Source organism: Chaetodon trifascialis, chromosome 13 (genome assembly GCF_039877785.1).
Source record: "Chaetodon trifascialis isolate fChaTrf1 chromosome 13, fChaTrf1.hap1, whole genome shotgun sequence".
Lineage (NCBI taxonomy): Eukaryota > Metazoa > Chordata > Actinopteri > Chaetodontiformes > Chaetodontidae > Chaetodon > Chaetodon trifascialis.
Genome location: NC_092068.1, coordinates 11958135 through 11986124, shown reverse-complemented (window position 1 = coordinate 11986124; position 27990 = coordinate 11958135). Strand labels below are relative to the sequence as shown.

At 39.9% G+C, this 27990-nt stretch overlaps 1 protein-coding gene across 9 annotated transcripts in view; it reads left to right on the top strand.

The window, feature by feature from the left end:
* Nucleotides 1-27990, top strand: part of LOC139340849 (neurexin-1a-like) — a 255820-nt gene that overhangs the window by 200991 nt on the left and 26839 nt on the right. For 7 of the 9 annotated variants that reach the window (XM_070976864.1, XM_070976863.1, XM_070976859.1 and 4 more), the window contains 3 exons: nucleotides 9747-9918; nucleotides 16443-16532; nucleotides 17976-18295. In XM_070976864.1, the coding sequence (XP_070832965.1) occupies nucleotides 9747-9918; nucleotides 16443-16532; nucleotides 17976-18295 (582 nt within the window). The remainder of the gene's footprint in view (nucleotides 1-9746; nucleotides 9919-16442; nucleotides 16533-17975; nucleotides 18296-27990) is intronic. The other 2 variants (XM_070976867.1, XM_070976868.1) reach the window with 1 other exon arrangement.

The window sequence follows — 27990 nt, the reverse complement described above, 5'->3', positions numbered from 1 at the left end:
AAGACGGTTCTGCTGCATTCTCTAGACATAAGCGTGAATTCATGTTTTCATATTTCTTTCCTTGTGATTGTACGATAGCTGTACGTCTGCCATTATTCCCTTTGCGTCCTCCATCAAACAGCTGCTGCAGCTGGCTTGATGATTTATTAACTCGGGGTATTTGATGAAGCTCCCCTACAGAAAGCTACTTGCTAGAGTCTCCTAGCAGTGGAAACAATTTCAAGCCAACTTCACAGATAATTAGGCACTTTAGCCGGCGGACTTGATTTTGACATAAGCCGAGCTCCCAGCAAGCACACTTATACCTCGCCACACTGGAAACGCTGCAAGGCAGTGGTGAGATGATGGGGTGGAGGGGAGCCTTGTCCAACAACTTGGACGAACATGCAGTTGCGCAAGTCTCACAGTGAATGAAGACAGGAAGCAATACAGCATCTTACACCATCAGTATATTTATACTAGGATTACTATGCAGATTAAATGAAGATCTGACTCTTTCTTTTTTCTTATATGCACTGTATACAATAGTTTGCTCATGCAGTTAAATCCTTGTAAAACAGGGTTGTGTTGTCAGTCATCTCCTCAAAAATAATCCTGTGTATGAAAGTGATCTGCTTGTATGTCTCCACCGCAAAGATTATATGACCCCAGGTTCTGGGTCTGACATCAGATTTAACGGCAAAAAGAGCACAGTAAAGCAGTAATGATTAGCTGTAAAGAGCATAGAAAATGAATATATGAATTCTGCTTAAGTAGGGAAGCTTTTAGAGTAAACAGCTCGGTCAAATGTCTTTGCCACCACTTTACAGGTGATTTAATGGATAATAAAGATATTTAATAAAAACATTAAAGACTGTACTGTATGCACCAGTCACTTGCAAACCTGCCTCAACTTGTGTCTGTTTAAGGGCTCTTTGCTCACCTGTGTGTAGAAAAGGAGTAATATGCTGAGAATTGCTGTTGTTTATAGTCATGCCATACAAGGATGCCGATGTGTGTACAGAGATTTGACAGTGTGTCAACATCACAGCTCCTATGTGTCAGACAGTGATAGTTTGCCTTATGCATAAGTGTATGTGCACATACAGTATGTGCAAATTGAAGTAGGTAGAGAAGAATATATTCATGCATTATTAAACATTCTTTAGGTGATAAGTTTTGTTTTGTGTTTTGTATGTGTAAGTACAATAAGGTATATATGTGATTGTTGTATTTCGTAGTATTTTATGTGATAGATGAAGTTTTGAGCTTTTATCTTTTACTACTATAGAATGTGAAATAAAACTGAATGCACAGGCCCGGCTGGCTTCAAACCCATAGAGACAATATACCGTAGATTTGTCACAGTCCATAACATCATTAAATTGTTTGGGATATTAGGGAGTTAATGTATCATATGCTGCTTCTATGAGGCTGAAATTTCATTTTCTGCAGCAGCATGGTGGTGCTTTCACACTGCCTCTAGGTTTGTTATGAATTTACTACGCTATAAAAAATTACGTCCGTGTGATTGCATATACACGTGTTTGCATACCTGTAATTGCAGGTGTATAGATGAATTATGGCAAGATGTACAGTATGTGGACCACATGCTGTAAAAAAAAAAAAAAAATCTTTCTCCCTAGTTTTCCATTATGCCTGTAATTTCATTAATGAAGCTTTGTTTAAAAAAAAAAAAAAAAAAAAAAGGCGGGGGGAGCAGAAGACTGTCAGAGGTAATTAAAAGATAAGGTGAACAGTACAGTCTGCTTGCCCTCGCTACATTAAGACATTTAGCTTCTACAGTGAGAGCGTGATATCCCCACAACACACACGCATTGAGACACACACACACATAACACACACTGAAGAGATGATGGAGGTGCTCTCCCACCTGCCAACAGACCCCTAACAGACATGTGCACTGGAGGGAGATGTGTTGCAGTCCCGTGGCGTCGGACTGGTGAGATATGAAATGTGACGTGTGCACAATGGTTGTCAACATGAATGACTCATAAACAAGCAAAAGATTAGGACAGCCTACACCGTGGTGTTCATTTTTCTGCAGAGGTTGGAGAGGAGGCCCAACACCATCTCAAACACCACTTCTCACTTCCTTTCATTTTTACGTTGCCTTGGCGTGGGCTCGGGGAAATCAGCTCGCTGCAGCAAAGCGCCACAAGTGCGTGGATCATTTCAACTCTTGTGCTTCTGTTTTGCGCTCGGTTTGTTTGACCCTCAAGCAGATTATGATCAACATACCATATCCTTCTAACAAAAACACAAGACAAAAGTATGATTTATTCATTAATGGATTTATTATTTATGGGACCAAGAGTTTTATCTAAATTTTACATCCTGAGTTGTCATTAAGGGGATTTTCCTGCATGACTTGATGCATTAAACACGTATTTGTTCAGATGTGCTTTTGTTGGCATGATTGGAGGAAAATAATATGATGCTACTCAGTGCTACTGATAATTACAGAAAGAAAAACACTTGGTCTGCAGAGGCTGTTTTGCAGCTTTATAGCGAGTAAAACAAGCATCTCTATGGTTGTATAATGAGTGCAGATGGAGAGTTTTAACGAGAAACTGACACCCTGAGTATTTCTGCAGCTACTCCACCCTCCAGCTGCAAGGATGAGAAGCATCAAAAAAAAAGGAAGCAGATTAGAGGAGAATGGTGGATCAACTTCATCAGTTAATTAAACTCTATTGCAGCTTGATGAGCAATTAATCAAGGCAGCGTGCAGAGTGTCAGGCAGGGCTGAGTTCTTCGGGTGCGGTATGCGTGCACCGTACAGTATGTTCCCAGGAGGGCAGCCCTGCGGGGAGCAGCACTTACCAAGTGAGCAGCCCTAAAATTGTACAGGGTGTAATGGACTTGGTTTATGTAAGCAGCTATCAATCACTCCCTGACATAAGCCTGCACCCTATTAGAGCTCCAGGATTAGGCTCCTCTCAGTGCTGGACTAACTGAGAAGCTACTTGTCTAAGTAGATCGAATTTCAGGAAATGCTGTAAATGTATTGGATTATTATTTCGAAATATTGGCGTTTCAAGCCAATGCCAGCCCTGTCTCAGAGGGCTGCGGCAATAACAGTCAAAGTTAATCACATTAATATGGGGGAGACATGGGCTCTGAGCATGTCAGAAATTTTACTTTGTATTTTCTCATCAGGAAGATTTAGCTCTTATCTTTCATCTGGTATCTGACTCCCTAAATCTGATGTTTGGTTTTTGTCCTTTGTCTATTTCCCCCCTTTCATCTAACTCTTCATCTTTGCCAAGACTGTGAAGTAGGCTTTTCTTTATGCTATGGAAATTTGAGTTGGCAGTTTGTGACTAAATGCAGTAAATTTATTAACGAGACCATGGGGAACATTAAAAGTCAATTGAAGGAGGCTATTAAAAGCAGGATTTTAATTGGGTTGGTCCCTCCACTAAACCGTTTTTTTTTTTCTGTCTTTTTTTTCCAAGAGCAATGGTACTAAAAAAAGTTCTGAATTAATGTGTTCAGTGTGTGGTAGTCCTTGAAAGAGAGAAAGTTCCCCTTTGGAATCGCACATGCTCGTCTCATGTTCAGCTTTACTGTATACACTGAAAAAAGTCTGCTGTACATTGGTTTCACAGATTAAAATCATGCTTACTCATGATGAATACACTAAATTCTTATCTGTGAAACGTGAGTTTACTGCGTTCAGTATATTCAGTTGCTATCTGTTACAGTTACATGAGCTCTTTATATATTGTATAATGAGCGTGTTCACGTTCTAATCAACATTACATCTTTATACCTGGTCTTGTTAAATACAACATTTACTGCTATATGGTTTTGAAAGCAAATATGGTCAATAAGAAAAAACACATTTTCTTATCTCATACTAACTTGTATTTGGTCAAAGAAAACTGTACAACTTCACCCAGAGTTCCATCGATTGAAGGGAAAGGTATATGCCTTATATACTAGAACCCAATGAAATACACCGTACAACTGCCTGGTGACAAATACTAATATTTTCCAATCAAAATCCAGAGTTATTGACACAGTTGTGTAGTGCAAACACAGCTCAGTAAAACACTGCAGTTTTATCAAAGACTCTCTGGGTGCAGGAGACACATGTTAGAAAATGTGCTAAAAGCAGTCTAGACTATATCTGGAGAGCAAAGTTAGAAGCTAAGAGGAATGCACATCTGAGAGTAACAACAACAATGAAAAGTTTAAAAGCTGGGAGGTAACATACAAAAGTCCATGAGAGATGTGCATGTCCAGAGCTTGTAGAAGGCACAGTACATCGAGTGCAGCGCAGAGAGCAGTATGACAAAGACAGGGGAGGCTGCGTGTCTGCCTCACCATTGCACATCGGTAACAGCACACTGATAGTCTTTGATACTGATCCTGGAGAGCCTGTATCTTTCAAGCTCCATAACAACCTACTGGAGTGCTTTAAAGGTGTACCGGAGTTCAGGAGGGTAGTTTAGGGCTCAAACAAAATGGCAGCAGCAAATTCAATTATCTAGATCTTGACACACCGCCTTGGCCTTCAAGACAGTCTGCTGGTTTACCCGCTGGTATCCCAGTCTGTGATAACATCTAAGGCCTGATGAGATCCATTTTAATTTTCCAAAATTCTATTTTATGATTTAAGCACATTTTTGTCATCAGTGTCTTATCATGTGGAAGATGACTTACATTTAGACAATTCAATGAGACAATACTCAGTGAATTTGGTCTAACATGATATTGTAGTTTCTTTATCAAATGGATCCTCTGCAGGACAGCCTCCATATGCAGTTTGTACACACAGGCTAAGTGGGTCTGACAGAGGCTACTCTGTCATTCGGGTAACGTGCCTCCTTATTTACGATGCTTGACCAGAAACAAACGTATCTTTTTCATTTTGTCAGCAGAATATCTGACTCTGAGCTTACAGCCACAACGTTTTCTACAAACTCGTGTCCTGCGTCTGCCGGTGTGGCTGTAGTTCTGAGAGTTTATTGAAGTGATGAGCTCTTGCTAGCACGCTACCTCTTTCTCAGAGGATCTCTTCAGAGGATCTCTTCAACATGACTCTATGTGTGTGTGTGTGTGTGTGTGTGTGTGTGTGTGTGTGTGTGTGTGTGTGTGTGTGAGAGAGAGAGAGAGAGAGAGAGAGAGAGAGGCATATAATGAAAGGGAAAACCCTGACTTTTGTGATCATTTTGGTAATTTCTGCAATAATCTGCGTTTTAGTAGAGTACAGTCTCACCTAAACATTGCATGAAACACACTCCTATGGTATATGCAGGTTGGACGAGTTAGAGGACTAAATCCAGGCTTCAACAGTTGCTGTTTTTCACTTCACTTTGTCCCGTGCCTCTCATCCTAAATCTGCATAGTTTTGATGAGAATCCGTATTTCTCAGTCATATGTTAGCAAAGCGTACAGCAGCAAAAGAGAGGGCAGTCTTACTTGAGCCATGGGCGCCATAACGCTCTCTAGTGTTTCCCCTCTTTATGAGCATCTTCAGCAGCTTGTCAGGGTGCTGGACTGCAGGGGTTTTGATGGTAATGCACAAGCAGAGCAGCAGCTCAGGGAGACATGAAAAATAAAAAAAAATAAAAAATGTAAACACTAGTTATGCTACGATTAAAGTTAGTGACCTGAAAGAAATTTGATAGGTATTGAACAGTGCAGATCTCTTTATTTTGTCTGAATGCATTCATTTATAATTTTCTCGTTGGTGAAAAATCATTTAACTCTGCAACATCCTATTTTAACTCCATGTATTTCGTTATCTACAGTATCTGCTATCCGCTGTTCCGCTTGCAGAGCGGATCATCTGTTTCTATTTCGCTGGCAGACATGGCAAACCGGGCCTTGCCCAGCCTGGCGTGGAAATCTGACTCTTTATGATCTGCATATTTGATTTGGCGTAGGCTTTTTGCACAAGATGTGCTTCCTGACGCAATCCTTCCCATTTATCCGGGCTTGGGACCAGCAATTAGGAATAGACCGTCGTGTAGATCCCCAGTTCAGGAGCTACCCGGTGTTCAGTATCTTGCCCAAGAAGACTTTAACATGTGGACAGAAGGAGGTTAGGGATCAGACCACCAACCTTGTGATCAGGAGATGGCCTGCCCTACCTCCTCCTCCTGTGTTATTTTTACAGAAATTTTCCATTTCTTGATGCTTTTGATGCTGCCGCAGAGCTTCTGAAGCACCATTCAGTGTAAATAAAATGATTTACTTATTTTTCCTCACACATCTCAGATTGAGTGTGACTACCATGAAGCCGCACTTGAAGCGAAACAGAAGTCAATCAATGCCCTTGGCTGGAGAAAGACCAGATATCTCTCTAAAAAAAATAAAATAAAAAATGTTAACATTGGAAAACTCATTTGTCCTCACACATCTGAAATTGATTGTGAGCAGCTGAGGTGTTTACCTCTACTTGTAAAAACTTGCCACACTGGAGACACAAAGGTAACCCATGTCCCTCCGGAGAGAAAAATATAGGCTGTTCCAACTCTAACGGCGCAGCTGTTCCACACACTTCCTGAAATATTAACGTTAAGAGGTAAGATTTTAAAAGGTATCTGAGGGCTCATGCTTCACAATTCACATTCAGATTACCTAGCTTAAGTTGCTTATGGCAGATAGATCAGATAATAGCTTAGTGACTACACGATATCTTGTGTCCGTCTTCAACTATGACTGATTTTAATTACCTTCACCGAGTAGAAAGCTCTGATGGTCCACGACAAATCCTCTAACATGAGAGAGAAAATGGCACATGTATAGTGGGCCTTAGCCGCTGTTGAGCTTGTTCCCAGGAGACGAGTCTTTACATATTGAACAAAACACAACTACTTTCATTCATCTCAACATGAGATGAATGAGAGCAGTAGACTTTACATCCCTCAAGATGAAATGAATCCTACAAAAGTGAAACGTGTTTGATTAAGAACTATGAATTAATTGTGTAGGATACGTACACAAGCTGCATTTGTAATTTGAACAATCCACCATCTCCCCTTTCTTTAGTTTAGTCGGGCACTTGAAATAAAGAAACTTGTGTGAAAATCGGCCTTGGTGTGAGGTCTGACGATTGCTCGAGGTATCTGCTGTTTCTCGCTGCATTTAGTCCTGCTGGGGAGCTGCTGTCTCTGTGGCTCTTGCTGAAGGATTTCAAGAGGCGCACATCTCTTAGAATGACAGATTACAACCAACACAAGCTTTTACTACAACACCAGCGTCTACAGATCCTCCTCTGGCCCATTCAGTTCTAAAAGTGACAGGCTGCAGTCGCTGTACTTTAGCCATCTGCATTTCAGTTTTTGTTGATTGGTGTTTTTGCCTGCGAGGAGTCAGTAAACTGTGTTTGCACTGTATGCTTTAATGCATCAGATTATATAATTTGTTGAAATTACATTACAAAGCATGCAGCTGTCCTAGTTTTGGTAACGTGCTGTGACACATTACAAATGGTTTTAATTGAACTTTAGCTTCTGGCTCTTCAGACATGCTCGACTCATCCTGCACTTTAAGGGAACTGCGCTCTCTTTGTGTGTGTGTATATTTGTGAGGGTGTGTGAGTGTGACATAGACTACATTCAGGGACAAATTTCAGCCAAAGGACCAGTTAACCGGTCTATTTGTGGTTATGGTTAGAGGTAGATTAGGGTAAGTGTGAGCAGTATGCAGGTAGTGGTTAGGATTAGATTATGTCTCCAGGAAATTCATGTAAGTCTATGTCATTTCCCCAAAAGTGACCAAAGTCAACATGTGTAAAAAAAAAAAAAAAAGAGCCTGTTTGTGCATATGGGAGAGTCAGAGAGAGATGTAGTGTAGTATTGGCTGTGCTGACTGGATAATGACATGCAGAGTGCTGCGCCGCTACAGTAGGTTGAGCCTCGAACCAGATGCTCCTTTCACTGCAGCTCATGTGCAGAGAGAGAGGCTGCACCAACATACACATGCATCTTAGCTGGATTAAGCAGTAGGATTCAGGGACTTCGATCATGCACTGCAAAAAGAGCTTATTAGATACACATCACATGTGGATCTGAGGGGACTGAGGCTAAGCTGGGTGCATGCTTCCTTTGAGACACTGCCTTTATGTTTCCATGCTTATGTTTTTATGACATCCCTGTAATGACAGCAGTTTTCACTGCAATTTAATGATTCAGTCTCACACAAAGTGCTCAGATTCAATGATATCCTCTCAGCAAGCTTTGAAGCTATTTTAGGGATTTTAGAGCAATGAAAAGGGCGTGTCTACAGTATTTTGAATGGAAGGCACACAGGTCTAAGTGTGTTTGTCTAGCAGTATGAATGGCTAAGGCAAATACATGTGTGTATTTATTGCACTTTAAGGAACCAGATGGTAGCATTGCACAGAAGGCCAGAACAGAAGCACAGAGCACTGGAGCTCAATGAGATGCTCTTAACTGTATTTAATTCATGTGAAAACAGCAAAGTTATGGCCATTTATCAGTAATCTGTTTCATGGTCAACACAGCGCATCTTGCACTACATATGCACTTCACATTGCATGCACACAGCAACGAAGTCATCAGAAACATTCCTCAAGGAGAGCACGTGCTGCTGTACTGTATATCTGTTACTCTAGGGCGTGACAGATGTGAACACCGCAGGACCACAGCAACACTAGCATAAGATTAAAAAGCTCTTCTAATGACATCATGCAATGTACAAGTTCCCCCTGTTTTCTTGTTTTATCATGATTCTGTGGAGTATTTTTTATTTATTTATTTATTTATTTTGAACAATGCACAAGCTTTTCTGATTAAAATCACATCAAAATAAAGTTACCTATTTAATATGTTCAGATGGTCGCAGCCCTGGTCCTCCTCTGCTTCCTGCGTTTGTGATGGAAAGGGGGTTATATGTTTAAAACAGGTTCCAGGCAAAAAGGAAATGCCCATATTTCTCCTTTCAATAAACTGCCAGCCACTATAAAAAGTGCCATCCTGAGAGTTTAACTTTATTCAAACTGAGTGTTTGAAGAAAGTTTGAATAATTGAATTATGGTTATTCCATTAAGTCATTGATGCAGTTATATTGTAATAAGTTGGCCTTTATCCTCTCCCTTGAATGATTTCCCAAAATTATTGCAAATTGAAATAAATATTTAATATTCAACAGTGTGTCTCTAAAATAGTAGTTAATTTCTGGAAGAGATTAACATGAAAATAATACATCAAGATACTATGAATGGTTGTGGATGTATTTAGGGGCTGTATGAAAATTACTGGTGTGAGGGGGGCTGAACTTTATATTGCGGGTTTTCTTTCTTTACGTTATATTCAGCCCTCCCTTTGGCAGAGAGAAAAGTTGCAACAGAATTCAAGACTAAACCAAAAGGTTTTTGGAATGATAATTTCCACATCGCCTCAAAATCACACCACGGAAGAAAATGATGTTTCCTTTTTATGAAATAGACCATCCACTCTTCTTTTTGAGCTAAAAGCAGTTGCTGTCACTTGATGTGATACATTATCATTTTGTTGACACATTTTACTTCACTGTTGTTCTGCTCTCTGTTTAAATGCAGAATAAAGTGAAGGTGGTTCCTGCTATAAGGATAGTGAAATATGACACAGTAGAGGAGTTTAATCATTTGAGTAATCCCGAAAGCATCTTTCTGAACCCCCATCATAATTTTCCCACAGTCCCTTAGTAACACTAGTTTCCTCCAAAGCAGCAACATTTACTGTCACTAAATCCTCTCCTTCTCTGTGTTCTTCTTCTCTTTTCAGGAAAAAGGAAACATTGCTGTTGTATTTAATGTCGGAACAGATGACATTAATATTGAGGAGACATCAAAGTTTGTAAATGACGGAAAGTACCATATAGTGAAGTTTACGAGGAGTGGGGGTAATGCCACTCTGCAGGTGGATGACCTGCCAGTCATTGAGCGCTACCCCACAGGTGAGTCACCCACTCTGCCTTTAATTATATCTGCCGCCGCTTAAAGGTGATAAAATGACCAAGAGATTATCAAGCCAACTATTAAAGCTTTATCTGTTAGGATGGTTTTATGTTGACCTGGCATGTGCTTTAATTGCTTTTTTATGTTTCTATTTCCAGCACCTGTTAAGAAAAATACCAGTGTTGTGGAGTGTTTTCTCCGATGTGTATCGCTTCACATTAATCACGGCTGTTAAACATCTTATCCCATAGTCTAAAATATAAACTGTATAAAAGGGCAACCACCCACCCAGTCTCCATGTCTGCATGTAATTCCCCATATACATAAATAATCCACCTACAGTGCATGTTCACAGTAAGTCAAATCAATAGACTATTTACAGACAAATTACCACTTTCATTGTGGCCGATTCAGTATTTATTCCTCTGCCAATACAGTAGATTGATTGAATTAATGTGACGGGCAGGACGGACCTGTAATAACACAGTCAAACTAAATGAATTCCTGAATTAATCTGATGCTCATTCCAAGTGAAATACCAGATGATCGGCTGCGTTTCAGTATCTGGTTTAACCATGAAAATGCACCTTCATATTGTATGAGTCAGTTCACAGCATACACCCCAGTTACTCGTGTAAAAAAAATGAAGCTGTGTTCATTTTCTTTGTCATTAGTGTTGCTATTAATAATAATTATTGTCATTTGTGTAGCACTTTCATAAACACAGCTCACATGACAGCAGAAGATGAATTCATTAATTACTGCCCTGTGTAATGAGTATTTATATTTGATCAGTTCTACATTATATGAGTGAAATACTTGCACTATATATGCAATATATATTCTATATTGCAACTGATGACTCCAATAGATGGAAACAACTCCTCAACACTGGTGTGTTTCTGTAGAATGTCAAGATGTTGGTAGTCTGATGGCTCTCAAGAAGAATTTAAATGTCACTGCTTGTGTTGTTGAAATTGTTGACTTTTTAACTGCTGAAAAGCTTTGACAAAAGCTATCGAGGACTGAAGGAGTGTGACTATCATATGACTGTTTTGTAATATTCCTGTGCGTTAAGGCTCATATGAAAACAACAAAATCACTGCGGGAACAAGTTTAACATTTACTCCACACGGGTTAAAACTGCAGCCCTGAATCAAAAAACATGTGTTCAATTGTAAGCATGCATAAAATGACCGGGCATCAGGACAAACAGGACAAATTCAACCTGTCTCTCTCCTTTTGCATAATGTTTGGTGACCTTTTTAGCTATGACCAGTGCATTCATCCAAATGAAAGAGGGTTTTCTGACTGAGACTCAATCCTTGCCGCTTGCCTCAGGTGGAGAAGGGAAGCTAATGGCTTTTGACATGTTGTGGACATGGCAGAATGCACAGCAGGGTTAAATGCCTGAATGCTACTATCTCAATCTTCAAACAGCAAACCCCCTCAGTCCACAAGACGCCTATGATCCATACAGATGTGCTGCTCGTAAACTGGATGAAGTTGGTGAAAGCAACTTCTTTTGTTTATTTATCTATTAACACTTATTTCACTGCAGAGTTAAATATGATGGGGTTAGCTTCAGCTCACTATGAAATTAACCACCTGGTAAAACACTATAATTCAAGGTCACTGACATACAGAAGCTTTTTAAAGTTAATCATTTATTGGACTATTTAATGTCCAGCAATGGAAAATGTAACCCAGTATATCTAAAAGTGGTTATTAGCATAGTGTAAGGGAACAAAATCTCTCTATTAATTGAATTCTTGGTCAATGTACTGTAAAATCTGGAAAAGTTCTTTCAGTTATGATAAGTGCTGAGTTATAAATGCTGCAGGGAAAAGTGACCAATCTCATCCCCACCAATCATGCGTCTGTGACAATGCCAAGTCCAGCTACCTTATTAGGCTCGTTGCAGACTAATTAGATCCAATCACAATTACTGCGCAGTTCCTCCCCTCACCCCCAGCACACAAAGTAATTATTCTCTCAGCTCGCCTGTAGTTTGATTAGTATCCATGTATGCCTCTAACGCACTCATAATAGCAGCCCTCAGCCACTCTTAGGCCACTCACAGATCAACAGTGATTATAATAAGAGTAGACAGCAAAGATAAAAATGATGGCTGGAGAGTGAGAAAGACAGAGAGGAGGAGATTATATGGGAGGGAGCGATCATTCTCAAAGCAAGGAAATAATTGCTTCACCAGGGCCTATATTGCTGCCCTCGTAATCTCATTAAAAAGTCTCGTACTGCATACTTATGGGCCATTAAAAGTCTTTAGCACAATTATTAGAATCTAAAATGCAAAACGCACATGCAGACACATAACCAGCCCTCTATGTGTTGTAGTTTTCCTTTATTCCTCGCCCCGCTTCCATTCTGCGCCGCACACAAAAGGCTGGGCAGCAACAAAAAAAATCAGCCCCTTCTCCTGAGTCTTGGCCATGGAAGTAATACCATCACAATGGTGCTGCCAGGCCCGCAGGGTACAGTGCAGTATCCTATCGGAGCACCCAATGAACACTCGCTGCACACAAAGATAATGGAGAAGTCCCTGGCCTTATTCTTTTACTGTTATCAGAGCGTGGTGCACTTACAGAGCTATCTATCTCTCACTCTACTCCCCTCAGCTCTCAGTTCCCTCTTTTTCTGTCCTTTTTACCCTCTATCTGGTCACCCCTGCACCCCCCTGTCGATCTCACCCTCTGTCCTGTTTTCCCACCTTGCAGTGTGGAGTCTGATTTGTGGGATACAAGGGGAGGAGGGTTGGCTTTATCCATCAAAGCTCCATCCTATCTGCTCTGGTTTTTCCTCTGTTCTATCCATGAGCCTATTCAGCCCATTGTGCAAACAGCCATCACTGAGCATACATAAAAAATGGTGCAATGGCCACCACTGCCAGAGCAAAAAAAAAAAAAAAAAAAAAGCAGGAGCAGAATAATGAAAATAATAGTGAGATTTGTGTAGGTTCCTCCTTTTTTCCTATTCTCCCAGCTCCATGAACAGAAGAAGCATTTGCATATTTGTTCATTTAATGTGGCGAGTGTCCTAGGGCTTGTAATGAGATAAAGCTCCCACCTTATCTGACCACTTTATTAACAAAAAAGAAAACAAGTGAGTGAGGGCAAAGCGGGTCAGTTGGGACGGCTCAGCTGAATCGCTGCTGTCTGGCGGACGAGATAAGCCAGGCTGTCCCATACCAAACCAAATCACCACTCAGCAGCAGTCACAGGCTCCGCTTGCAGGCAGGATGAATGGGCTCTGGTGCTGCATCAAAACCCAGGGGATAGCATTGTTTAACACTCCGGTGTCCCACAGTGGGGATCAATACACGATCAGACCTTGATTATATCCACACTTAATTAACCTCAGCATAAGGATAGACTGAGCGTGCCACGGGCTGAAAAGCCAAACAGATAAAGTGTTACTGTCTTTGAAAATGGAGCATGTTTTTGCACAAAAGTAGAGGATTTTGGCCCAGTGGTACGCTGTGTGTGAGGATAAGCGTGTGTGTGGACTGTATGTGTGTGTGGACTGTATGTGTGTGTGCACCTGTCCGGCCTGACACTCGTCAGTGTCTTTCTATTAGTTTCCTTGCACTCTCTCTTCAACAAAGTGTCATTTTTGTTTGAAAATGTGGATAAATACAAAAGCTGTCATTTCAAATGAAAACCACAAGACGCTGGAAAGATGTTTATACATTTTGGACGTCAAGAAACTAAGCAAGCATGTATGAAATGAAATTTACATTAATTAATAATGAATTCATTACAGAAACTGTCATTGCAATGAGTGGCGCTCTTCCTCTGTCTAAACTCATGTGTCCTCACCGTCCTCCCAACAGCTGCACACTAACTGTCCTCCAGAGCCCAGTTCGTTGCTGACCTCTCCTCAGATGAGGTGGCACAGTAGCGGGAAACACAGAGGTGACATAACTAACACCCCATGACTGACAAACGGAGGTGACAGGAATTAACAAAGCCCTTGATGAGCAATTCATGGATTATTCATTAATTTAACAGATTAAGAAATGTAAAGAAGTACAGCTGTGTGTGTGTGTGTGTGTGTGTGTGTGTGTGTGTGTGTGTGTGTGTGTGTGTGTGTGTGTGTGTGTGTGTGTGTGTGTGTGTGTGTCCTTGTTTATTCATTTGTTTGTGTGTAGTACTTCCATCTTGCACACTGCTTAGAAGATTTAGGTGCTGCAGAGCTCCAGGAGGCTTGCTTAAGGGAAATATGGTGTGTGTTGAACACCAGGCAGTATGGTAGACGTTACATAAGCCAAAAGCAAACTGGAGGCTGGTGCGCTCACATCCACCTACCTGGAGGAAGCTTAGTGATTTTCGAGCTGCAGCATGAATTAAATATTGTTTGGTAATTGTTAGTTATGACAACACTGTGCAGCCACAGACTTTCTTCGAAGGAATAAGTCTGGTAATATGCTAAATTGGTCTTATTGTTAACAAATCCCATGAAATTACCAAAAATAACAATGAATTGATCCTACAAGTATTGTTAGTGTGACTACAGCCTGTTCTAACTTACACCTCTGTGCCACCGAAATCCATTGTTGTCCAAAAACCATTAAAAACACATCAGTGAGTCACACCACTGCACTGGGTGACTGTGTTGCTGCCTTTAATACTCCCTAGAGCAGCTAATGTGTATTAATCCACAGCTGAAAATAGTCCCTAATAAATGCCCAATTTGCCCCCATTTGAGTCACGTTCACTATGAACTACAGTGCCCAGCTTCTTGAGGAAATCATTAAGCATTTCATTTTATATAAGGCATATGTTTGAAACCCGTTTTTTAAATGTACGGATACTTGGGACTCAGCATGGGTAGTCAGAGCTGACTCATATTTGCTCTTGTCATGGGATTTGTTGCCAATTTAAAAAATAAAGAATGCCACCCACCGATGCTGAACATCGGTCAGCATGATTGAGTACACTTGATTGCATGAGTGAGTTTTACAGGTAATTTGAAAACTTTAATGTTGAAGATGAAGGCTGAGTTTAGATTGCACTCAAGACGGTGCTCCGTTTAATGGGGGGGTGGGGGGGGGGTGGACACTGTTTCAGAAATATGGCTCACTAAAAACATTTGGAGATCCATATCAAATAATATACTCGATGTCCCTGCGTGTCTTTGGCGTAATGCAGAGCATATTTCTCGACGTCATTGTTGAGGGGGACGTGTTCCACTAAATCTCCTTCACAGGCCTTTGTGCTCCAACCTGGCACAATCAGCTGCAGCCAAATTCCATGAGCTGTATAGACAAGCTTTAAACCCTTTTCTGTGTCGCTGATCCCCTACAGTAATTCAAGCTGATGCGATTAAAAAATGTCTTTTTATGCGTCTTCTTACCTCTAAGACCTTTCATCAGACCAACTGTGCATCTGTTACAAGGTTACCTCCTTTCTGTCATGTGTCTGCGATCCTTCCCCCTCCAAAGCTTTTCTCCTCCGAAACATTCTTAGCGACCGGATCTTTTATCTGCCAGAACTGAATTAATATAGTTGATGGGACAAACATTGTCAATCTGCCGGAAGAATGGAGCTGACTGAATTCAATCTCTGCAGACAATACCAGGGGAAAGGCACTCAGAGACAGTGCCTCTGCTGAGAGTCTTCTGTTCTGGAGAGGTTATTGGCCTCGACAAAAGGGTGATGCAGAGTTTGCCCTCATTAATGCCAAAGTGCCCCTCCAATCTTGGAGTGGAGTTTTTCTGTAGCTGCTCTTTCTCCGTCCTGACACTTATTTGGCTTAATCTCTGAATACCGTTGGAAAACTGCTTTTCCATTGACTCCGATGCCATCAATGTGCAGTATCAGTCAGACTTATGACTTCTCCTTCTTTATGACTCGTAGCTTTTGTCAAAGCTGTTTTCTTGAAGTTTTAACACTGTGTGTATCTACTTTGACACTGTCTCCTGACTTTTCTCTGACTAGATGCTCTGAATGTAAACTGTGTTAAGTGTTTTGCAATTAGCTTATTATTTCTTGTCAATTAGGCTATTTATAAATGGGGTGGGCATTTGTAATATGTTAAAGTTAAATTGTTTTAACCTTTAAACCATAAAAGGTTGATTCAACAATAAATGTAAATGGTGTTCTTTTTGAAAATGTATATAACTAGTTTAAAAGCCAGTTTAAAAGATATAGAGGGAAAAGACAAATGGGATGGAAAGATTTGGGTAAAGATTTTGTAATGGAAATGTATAAATTTGTGATGTGGGTTGGTTTATAACATAGCTCTATTAACCTAGATGAAACATCTGCGTGCTAGTTCACTTATTTTCAATTAATATAGGCCTAATTTGTTGGCTAAAATAAAATAAAATGAGTGAAGTTTGTTCAAATAATGTTTCAGTAAATATTGTTTTTTTTTAAATATACAAAACTTTTTAAATTTAAAAACCTTGTGCAGTTGTATAGCTCCAGCATTAAGTATGAACATTTAACCTTTGACCTTACAGATTGTAACCAATGAAATGTCTCTTTAAACTTTAAAGGCAACAATGATAACGAACGCCTGGCGATTGCTAGACAGCGAATCCCATACCGTCTTGGTCGAGTAGTTGACGAATGGCTACTCGACAAAGGTAAAATCACTGATTAAAATTTCAAATAAAATAATTTGAACATAACCAAGTTGTAGACATATTTTGTAAAAAATAAACATAAAAAATAAATGTTCAGTAAAACTTTAAAAACTAAATGATTTGAACAGTTAAATTTAGTTTGTAGTGTTTCATACTTTTCATAATAATGTATTTATTTTCTAGATGTCAGCTGTTTTAATACGTGTTTATTGTCAACTTAAGGTTAAAGGGACTGTAAATATGAATTTAAATCCACTTACTGAAGTAATATCAGCATTGTTAAAATGTCTATAACTTACAGAAGCATTTTGCTGTAAACATCTAAATGATAAATTTAGTTAATTGTTAAAGTTCTAGTTTAGTCATTCATTAGTTGCTGAGTGTTATTTGAAACACTTTTGAAACATATACAGTACATATACAGTACTTAGTGTCATTTGATCTATTCTGATTAAACTGCTAGCAATGATAAATAGAGTGCAATATGAATTGGCATCAGAATTTTGAGTCCCTTTAACAGACATTGTAAATATGTATAGGGCATTAGATCAAGGAATTGTAATATAAAACAAACTGAGTGCATGCTTTGTTTTTTGTAGTTCAATAACTAATTCATATTTTTCACGTAAAATGTGAAATGAGCCCTATCATTTCTGTTTTCTTTTGTCTTTCCTTTGGTTTATTTTATTTCTTTTCTGCTTTATGACAGTGCTGTCACAGAACCTTTTTTTGGTGTCCCATGTGCCCAACCATACCCGTTCTAAGTTTGATTTTCCTTGGTTGCTTTTGCTAAAAGGATGAATAGTTTCAAATTTCCTGAAGTGTGTCCTGCTTCCGCTGAGATTGTACACAAGGAAAGCCCAATTCTCCCAGCCTGTAGACATTTGAGATGGGTTTTTGTTTTTTTGTTTTTTTTCGCAGGCTTGCTGTTTTCTAAGTTTGTAAATCCTAAAGTTTTAAGGGGAAATGTAAGATAACATAAGCGAGGCATAATGAAATATATGCTTTCAGCTTTATTAGACAAATGTATACATTTCTCTTATTGTCCAGGCAATTTCCTGCAAACAAATTGTCCATTTATATTAATTCAAGATTATGTTATCTTTTCGAGTGTAGTTAAATCTACCCCTAACATTACTACTTCTGATGAATCTCTTTTCTTGTCATTCTAGATTAGACTGCCCTTTTAGCAAAGCTGCATTGATTTTCTGAATCCTGTGTTTTTATTTTATGTGTTTTTTCTTTCTTTTTCATAGGCATCTCGTCATTATAACAGCAATAAATTACCAGGGTTTGCCTCTACAACCCGTAATTTATTGGTCTCATTAGCCACTGGGCAAATAATCTGTCTTTCTGTCTTTTTTTTTTGTTTTCCTGTTCAGTAAAAGTGGCTGAGTCCACAGTTCAACATTCTTGTATATATGTAACGTTGTTTTCCCACAGGGCGGCAGCTTACAATCTTCAACAGCCAAACCACTATACAGATTGGGGGCTGGGAACGAGACCGGAGTCGATCCTTTCAGGGCCAGCTTTCGGGCCTCTACTATAATGGCTTGAAGGTGTTCAACATGGCCGCGGAGGGGGATCCCAACATTAGGATCCAGGGCAGTGTGCGGCTCGTGGGGGATTCACCCTCCTCTATCACACCGCAGTCGAGCACCACAGCCAATCGCTCGGAGACGTCCACGTCCATCATGGAGATCACCACCACCACGGCGTCCAGCAGGCGAGTCAAGCAGACGACACCACGAGAGCCTCAGCAGGTAAGATCATCTTTAAATGATTCACTTCTGAGTTCAGTTACTTTTGGCAGTATTGTCTCAGTTTGATCCACATCGCACAGCATTAAGTTAAGCACATCCTGGATTAATATAATACATTACATCATTATGCTTTAATACAGTGGAATGTCTTGTTTTCTTGTGTCACGTATTTCTTCCCTTTGAGTTCTCTGACCTAAAAACTGAAGGGAAATAAGTGCATTGTTCCCCCATTTGGAGCAGAACCACAGGCAACACTGTCGAGTGTTTCTCTGCACGCAATCAGATGTGGCACTGTGCGGCATGTGTGTGTGTGTATCCAAGTGATAACCATCCTCGAGGTCCTCCATCATCTTTATCTGTCCTGCATGGGCGCTGCAGCATCTGCAGGAGCATATTACTTCTCAGATGTCACAATGTGTGACTAAACAATGCAACACAAATCCTATCAAATCAAATGGTGGTCGGCCCATTCCTGCACAGTCCTTCCTCTGAAATCTGGTACAAACCAGCATCAGCCAAATCCAGAATTGGCACTATTAAAAATGCTGTTAAGAAATGCCTTAGTTTGAATAATTATTTTTTTCACACATCGTTCATATGAGAATCAAAGTCTTAATACTTGTGTAAATGCTAACTTGTAGAGTTTTTAAAAATGTAAACGTTAATTTAAGAGTGTCCTTCATCACATTGTTTGAATGTCAGAAACAGTGGCTTTATTTCCTGCATCCCTGGCAGTCTTTAGCTTGCAACAAACATGCCCACAGAACTTCATTACAATCCAGGAATACCTGCACAAGATGGCATAGACTTATCTGAGGTCACTAAGAAAAATAATTTCAATGATTTCTGTTTTAATCACAACAAAGAGAATAGTCAGAAAGTAGGAAATGCCTTTGTGTGCTGTTGGAAGCTCTGTGACCAACAGAAAGTTTCAGCCTGAGCAAACGACCTCACTGATAACTAACAAAACGTGCTTTAATTGCTTCTCTGCGATAGCATTGAAAACAGATTATCAATTAGCTTTATTTTTATATTTCACATATGAAACTCATGTAAACCCTGATAGTAAACAAGTAAGATGTAATTACTGCATGAGAGCAGAACAGTAATGAGTTCTATGTGCAGGGAGGATACATACAAGGTTCAAATGTGTGTCAGAATCACAAATATTCTGTGAGTGCAGGAAAAGTATACATCATAGTTTAAATGAAGCACAGTAGTAGACTAAATTGACCCTTTAATCAGGGCTTAATCAGCTTTTACAAATATAATTTAAAATCATTTTGGATTTAACTCGTTTTGGATTAATCGGATTGGGCAAAGGAAGATTATAGCATCTCCAGGAGGGGGTGGGTTTAACTTCATATTGAAAAATATACACACAATCAGAATTATTTGATTTTAATTCCTTTTGACAGATTATATAACTTTGTCTGTCTTTACAGTTTCACTGAGACAATAATTAATACACACACGTCTCAGCTCATTTCAAGGATTTTCAAAAAAATTTCAGTAACCTCAAAGTGTAATGTTGGGTTGAACACTTTTATCGTCCAGAAGAAAGTCAAACCATGTTCTTTAAACCTCTCTGAATATTTATGATCACATTAACTCCTATTGCTGCATTTACTGAGAAGGAAAGCATAAAAAAGCCTTGAACCTTGAATGCCAATTCATCTACAGTATGAAGCTAGACTTAAGCTTTTACTCGAGAAAACTAGAGAAAAAAATCAACCATATTCAAAACGAAACAGAATGTCAAGTTTTTCTTGCAGTGTAGCAGGCTGTTCAGGGCGCAGCTCATATTATGAAATGACAGACTCCCACAGATAGTTCACACCATTTCAACTTGGCAGCAGTGAAGACCCCACATCACTGGCCGCCCACTAAATCTCTAGCTTTCTGACCTGAGACCATCATAACGGTTTGTGTAAGGGTCTGCAGATGCTGACAAATAATACAATCATAAATATTGATCCAAGGGAATGGTTTTCTCTCAGACTCAGCACGGCTCCTGAACCGTTGCAGCAGCATGTAATGCATGCGAAATATCAGACAATAGACTATAATTATATCACAGCTCCATGCGGTGTTATAAATTGCCACCAAGGAACCAAGAGATTGGCAGAAAGGAACAGGCTTGATAAGATGGATGCCTGTCTTTTTCAGGCTTTTTCATCTGGAGAGAAATAAAGTGATATAAATAACCATGACACTTAAGAAATGCGGTGCATTACAGGGATATTATATTTATTAATTTATTTATGTCCTACTTTAGATGTGATCTGATGTTTGGATATCTGACATCATAGCTTTATGATAACAGATTCTGCTTGAATAGTTTAGTCAATAATCGTTTACTGTGTAGCAATCATTCATACAGCTATTCATTTTGATGGAAGGAGTGTAATGTTCATTTCAATCCCAAAGGTTTTTGGGGAATATATTGTGCCTGTTGTTTTAAAAGTATGTGGTGGGTCACAGGGGCTTCAGGCAAGTTAGTGGCGAGACTGTAATGAGTCTTTGGTTTGTGATTTATTTCAGGTTATGTTGCAAGCTTGTGCTTAAGGTGGCATGTAAAGACTTGGAAAAAGGAGACTAGTCAAGGCTAACAGTGATGTGTTCGCTGTTATCTAATGCATTCATGCATACAAAAAAAAAAGGATTAAAGAATTGCTCTGTGATGTAGGTGGAGAGATGAATGAGGCATGCAAAAATGTGTGCAATGGGAGATGTCAGTGCGTTCAGTTTGATTTGACTTGACGACCTTCCCATGGAGAACTCCTGCGGTAGGACGTTACTGTCTCAGGACACTACACATAGAAAGACATCGTGTCTGGCCTCTGTAAAAAGAGATGGTGCATTCACTGTCCTTTCCCTGGGATAGTCAGCGTTTTAATGATTGTCCAGCTGTTCCATTTCCCTCTGATGGTGAATGCAATCCAGCGAATGCTTTTATATCCTGAAAGCCTTACGTTACGGGGACACATGCATTTTTAGTGTGGCTTTCCCCATCGGAGTGGCTTATACTAGCAGCAGCAGCAGCAGCAGCAGCATCAGGGCTTCGCCATTGAAGCTCAGTGAAACTGGTGCTTCAGAAAAAGTAGATAAGGCTGACAGAGAGTGCAATTGGAGACCTTCAGTAGGCCTATCTCACAATGAGAGGTAAAGGTCGAGGCAGTTTGGTGTTGACTCAACACACATAAATCTTTAGGTCATTTGTTATAATTGCCTAGTTTTATGAATATCAATGTTAAAAGTGGCTGTAATGTATATGTACAGTATATTTTAGATTAACGATACATCACATGAGATTATGCAGTGTAGAGGGTTTCACTCACAGTGGTGAGCATCCTCCATCTCATTGTGGTTTTACAGCTTACAGTGTTCATTCTAATTGCCCTCTGTTTTCAGCAAAAAAGCTCCAACAACCCACTTCATGCTACCTGCCCAGGTTCAAACAACAGTTAGCGACTGGCTGACCATATTTGAGCACTTAGCAGCTCAAAAGCAAGATATTTCCCTGAGGAGATGGTAGAGGCCGAAGCAGAGCTAAAAGGAGAGTGAATACTGGACTTACATTCATCAGGTTAGCTAGTTGTACAAAAAAACTGATAAATGGATGTAGCCAGTTTCACAGACTGAGGAAAGATGTGGATTTTGATATAAAAATACATATATAAACATACATTTACTTTTATGAATAAACTTAACACTGGGAACAAACTTGGAAAATGTGTTATTTCCTTCACTACATCTTTGATAGACTGACAGTAAATTGATGTCAACAGAATTGCAATGATGAGAGAGCACTGAATGAAACAGAGCTTGATATAATAATCTAATCAGTTTGCTTATGAGCTCACATAACTCCCAGTCTCTGATAGCTGATTACTCTTGATACATACCTTCAATGAAAACAGAAGCACACAACCAGCACTGCTGGCTTGCTGTGCTCACAAAGGCGAAATGCCAGCACATTAAATCTTTCAGTGACACTCACTCTGTAGATTTAGGGTATGTCTTCTTGTACTGGCCCACTTAACTCCTAGAGGGTAAAGCCTGTGTTAATCATCATTAGTGTAATGATTTTGAGGTGTCTGAGGGGACTCTGCCTTCTCAGGTGCCCCATCAAAAAGTTCTCTAAATGCTCGCCTTGGGTTATATTGTTATTGAATACTGTGGGCCTTGGCTTATGGGTAACATTACATTAATGTCATTCTTCTCAAACCACTGGGTGTCCACTCATGCTTTATTAACAAGGATATTATCTTCTTAGAGCACACTGGCCTAATCAAGAACGAAATGCACCATGGGAAAGAAAAACTGATGAGTCAGAATGATTATTTTAATAGTGATTAGATTTTTCCTTTTGCTTAAGGGATAATTGGATTGATTCAATTCCAGGACTTAAAACCCACTCAAATACAGAGATAGTAAATACAGTCAAAGTGAGACCTAGCCTTGATGTTACCTTTATTTTGATCATATCTTCCACTTTCCTGACTAAGACGTTCTATAATTTGCTGTTACATGTCAAATATTTTCTGCAGTGGCTGTTTCTGCTTTGTGCTTTCTGCACACAGTAAGGTAGCTTACCATAGGGCCTGAGTGTCATGTCTTAATGAAGTGTCTGCTCTCTGTAGCCGTGCCTGGTCACATCCAATTAAACCATGATGCACTTGTGTATGCATTCATAAACAATGGTCCTGCTACTGTACATAAATGCCAGGAAGTGCTACTCACTTCTCTATGCTATTGTTTGGGAAAATTAGTGCTTCTCCCACTGCAGCTAGAAGAACTTAACTTTCTTTGTGCTAATTGGATACATTATTCATATATTTTGGGTAACATTTGACAGCAGCTGCTGCAGATATGCAAGGATGTAATGTTAGCATTAGTATTAAATACAAGGAGGCCGAAGCCAACAACAAGACGTTGTGCCTTGCAGATTTTGGAAGGGCTGGTGGACAACATAAAGGAGAAGCTGCAGAAAGGTACCCTTTAATACTAGATGATGCTTAATCAAAACCACTCATGGAAAAGAGATAGTGCCCTATGTAGCTGTTACCATCCCAGTAAGAAAAAAAAAGACCAAAGGCTGCTATCTAGAAGAGCCATTGAGAGCTGTTGACAGTGATGGATCCTCACCTGCATTGCTCTGTATTATCAACCCTGGCCAGCAGACATACAGTATATAAATCTCACCAGCGGTCATAGTGTGAGGCTGCTATCCACCAACAGTACTGCCTGCAGGAACATCCTCTAAAGTTGGTATTGGCTCCAGCGTCAGTGGAGAGATACAAGGACAGAACACTGCAGGGGAAACGTGTGCATGTTAAGGTCTTATGCCATACATACGGTAATGTTGCAGGAATGTTATTGTCTTGAGAATTGATTAGTGTGGACAGAAGTGTGAATTTTAATGTGTGTTCTGTGTCAATATTCAATTTAGCATCAAGCAGTTTTACTTCTGTTAGTGGTAATAGCTAATAGCTAGCTATGGTATTTACACTTAACATTATTTATTAGACCTGTTTCATGATATAATTAATAGCAAGTCAGTGACTTGATACTTGACTAAATGTAGCAGACACACTAGAAAAGTGATTTCCCAGTGATATTTTAAAACCACAGTATTCAATTCCAATTTTTTTCATAGTTTTTTTTTAATATGGTGATTCTGCTGTTCATCTATTGGTCGTTTTTTTCTCATATGTTTGAAAAGATGATATAGAAATGTAGTTCAAGTTAATGTTCTAAAAATGTATCATAAAACCAGACAAAGAGTCTACCACAATTCTAGCGGTATCATCAGCAAGGTTTGCAACGCTAACATGCTGATGCTTTGCAGGTACTATTCACTACAGTAGATTCACTGGTACTGTACTGGACAAATTGATATTTTCATCTGACACTGAATGTGTACTAAAAGAGTCTTAAATATCTGTAGAGACAGGCCGTCCAGTAGTAGTCAAGCTATTTTACTCAAAACTAGAAATATCAACCTCTCAGTGGCACTAGAGGAAAATCCATCATCAAAGTCATTTCAATATATTGTCTTGTGACTGTGAATGTCAGTACAATCCTTAGTGGCAGTCAATACAGTAGATGTCAAGCCAGTTCCCCTCAAAACTTTGACCTGCTGATGGCATGAATGGAAAAGCTAGAGGATCACCAGAGTCTTGATCTTGGGCCCCTGAGTGTCCAATATCAGACAGTCATCACTTTTTCAAATGTATTAGAAGCATTGTTTTGTATTGAGGCCAATATAGCATTTCTTAAACACAGCAGTAATATTTGACCTCATATGGCGTTTCATGCTTGCAATCGGCATTTTTTTGCCAAGTACAATTTCTGTTTTATGGCTTGTTGCTGGTGGAAATTCAAGAAATGCAGATTATAGCCTGTTCCTAGGGAGAATGAATGGCCACTATGTCACATCATTGCCACCAAATAGCCAATTGGCCCCACTATTTCTGAATTAACCCTAGGTGAGGTGGGTGTAATGGCCATTCAGGGGAAGTGAAGAACATTCAAAACACATTGTGTGGGCCATTTCATTTGCACTCACAGCACATGGTTCTGTTCCAGCTGAACTGGCTTGTAGTGGCTCTGTTTGTCTTGGTCCCTGAGACGGGGGGCAGAAACCTGGCCTCTCTATAATTCACTGGGATAATCGAAGATTTGACATGCTGCACTGCTACACCTTCAGCGCAGTGTTTGGGTACCTGCTAGCCTCCCTTGCTGACTCTTAAAAGCACACTATAATAAACTTAGTGTCACAGTAATCTTGTGGTGAAAAATCTTCTGCACCTTAGTACCCAATAACTGCTCAGTCTGCAGCTTCTCTCCTTTTCTAAGCCTCCATGCACTATGTGTCTTTATTGTATCTGGTACTACCTTTAGGCATTGTTGTGATTGTCTTGATACTGGTAGGGATTATTGTTTTACAAGCTAAGGCTGCAATAAGTCTGCACTGCCTAGATTAAATACTAATCCTGCATGCATCAATATTCAGACCTGAGACTTATCTTGGGTATTAAGCTCCCCTCAGGCAACTGCACACATGCAGTGCAGGTTCTTTAATTGTTGTGATATTTGATATGATACCCCGGTTTGAGTGTAAGGATGATTCAGTCTTCCTTTAGTTTGGCATGCACGATATCTGCTGTTACATGTTGACACTGCTCCTCTGATCTTTAAGATTGATTTTAATATGAGCAAGTCTCTATCAAGACCACCATCAAAAGGCCAATCCTGCAGCTTCATATTCCATTTTTCGACCTGTTGGTAGTGAATTTAAGCTCATATAAAAAGTTGGTTTTCACTGTATAATAGTTTTTCTCTCTGTGATGTAACATTACTGTCTGTTTGAAGTCACTGCTGATCAGACAGATTGGCACCAGTGACTGAAATTAATTTTTTTTCTTCAGGTGACTTTTCACTTGCACAGCAGATCTTTTGTAGATCTTTTCCACCACAGGAGCGTAATGATTCATTCGTGTTTCACTGTGCACTGTATGACAAAACTGGGACAGAAAGCAATAGAAAAAGCAGAGCTAAAACATATTTTCTTTTACATTTCCATGTAATGACTCTTAAATGTGAGTATCATGAAGTCAATTGAAGGGCCCCACCTGTAATAAGAGGTTAACAGAATGGAGCAAAAAGTGAGCATAACAGTGAGATGGTCATCAGTTCCCTTGCATTTCAATTTTACAAAGTTATTAAGCAACAGACTGCTCACAATAGTACAGGAAGTTTTTTTGATTGGCAGGTATACACTCAAGTAGTCAAAAGGCACTTTTCCCATCATCTAATGGAAAAAATGCACGCATCTAACAAAGCAGCCAGCACTGTAGTCTGAACAGCTGGCAGTTAAAATTAATGTTCCTGCTCAATTTATTGCAGAATAAAAAGCATAGGTTGACTGTGTTCATCTCATGACATTAGGAGTGTTTGTGCAAGTGTCAGCCAAGTGACCATGATTTTCAAGACGGCTTTTATTGTTTTGTGTTTGTATCGGAAAGTCATAAAGACAGACAAAAGATGCCTGTTTGTCAAAGGCAAATCTTAGCAATTACATGTAGGCCACAAGTGAACTCACATGACAGCTGAATGAAATGTCAAGTCTCCCCAGCCCATCTTCAATACATACCAAGCAGGACCCAGGTCCTGTTCAGTATACTTTTTTGTCTGAAACATGGGAGTCTTTAAGTACAGTTGGAAATGTATTTTGTACTGTGTCTGAGTGGAATATAATCAGAGCCAACATTAATATTCCTGCAATGATCAGAGCTCAATGGGAAATTACTGATTTGCAGAGATGATTGTACATGTTTTTGTCTCTAGTCTCCTCTTCGTATTTGTATTAATAGGAATCACTTGTCACGTCGCTAGCCAAGTGGAACTGTTTTCCTCATCTGGAGGCAAATCTTACTGAAAGACAAAAACCAGACATCCTTTTTCATCCTCATTTCTACCTCTGTACGGTCACAAATTAAAAAATAGTCACATCACAGCAAACTGAGGGGTTACTACTGAAACACGTAATGTTTAAAGATTAATCAGCAGGAGTTCAGTCATGTCAGAGGATATTCAGCCTAGAGACATACTGCAGTGTTTAGTCTGAGTGTCAGCGGCCTGTGAGGTTGTGGAGCCTTCAATTATTCACAGAAAGAAAATATCTTCAGGATAAGATTTCCTCTGCAATGCAGATGCACAGGTTTGACCATCATGCTAGACACTGTAAGCGTGAGAGAAAGAAATGAGCAATAGCTATCAAACGGCTCCCTTCACGGACAGGTGTGCTATTGATTTTTCTGGTTTTATTATATTTGTTGTCCCTTAAAAAAAGCGCTTGGTGTCACCAGTGATCCAAGCCAAAGAAACAGAAAATCCCGAGCGGATAATCCAGTGGCTGCATGTGTAACAATAACCGTCATTTGATGAGAGCAGAGACAGGTTGGATTGCAGGATATCTAGATGGACAGCTCTGCTGGGCAGCACTTGTGTGCCTTGCTGACCTCCCCCACCTTTCCCCTGAAAGCAAGGTGTGTGTGTTGTTGTAGGTGGTCGTGGAGTGAGTAGCCTCAGGCCCGGTCATGGGTTTGTGCCCACCCAGTGCTGACAGATGGCAAAGGAGGTAACGCTGTAGACCTGCTGTGGCCCCAGGCCCGCGGCGCTCACTCACAGCGACAGACCATATCCATCATCTCAGCCTCACCAGGGGCCATTATGGAAGCTGCCCTTCAACATTATGTCATACACGTAGCGTCCATGTGACTTGCTGATCCAGTCCACCTTGGCAGGGGTGAACAAGTACACTCCAGTGTGTGTTAATGTGTGTTCGCATGATCTGATGAATGTTTCAATTGATAGCTGATAGCAGGCTTGTCTGCAGCAGGTACATGATGTGCACATTAGCCAGCTGAGGCACCAGGATGCTTTCTCTTCCTTTGGCGTTAATTTGTTTTCAAAGTTTGCTAAAATGATCACAGCCAAGTTCATCATACTTACTGCCATTATTAAGATAGTCAATAAAGCAGCATCTTTGTTTTTGCAGGTTTCACTCTACTGGCAGCATTACAGTCGACTACAGATTGTCCCACTGTTTGGATGACAAGAATGAAACCTACGCAGTGTGAACGCTGTCTCTGTTGTTTTATAAAGAGTTGGATTGTGCGTGGAGG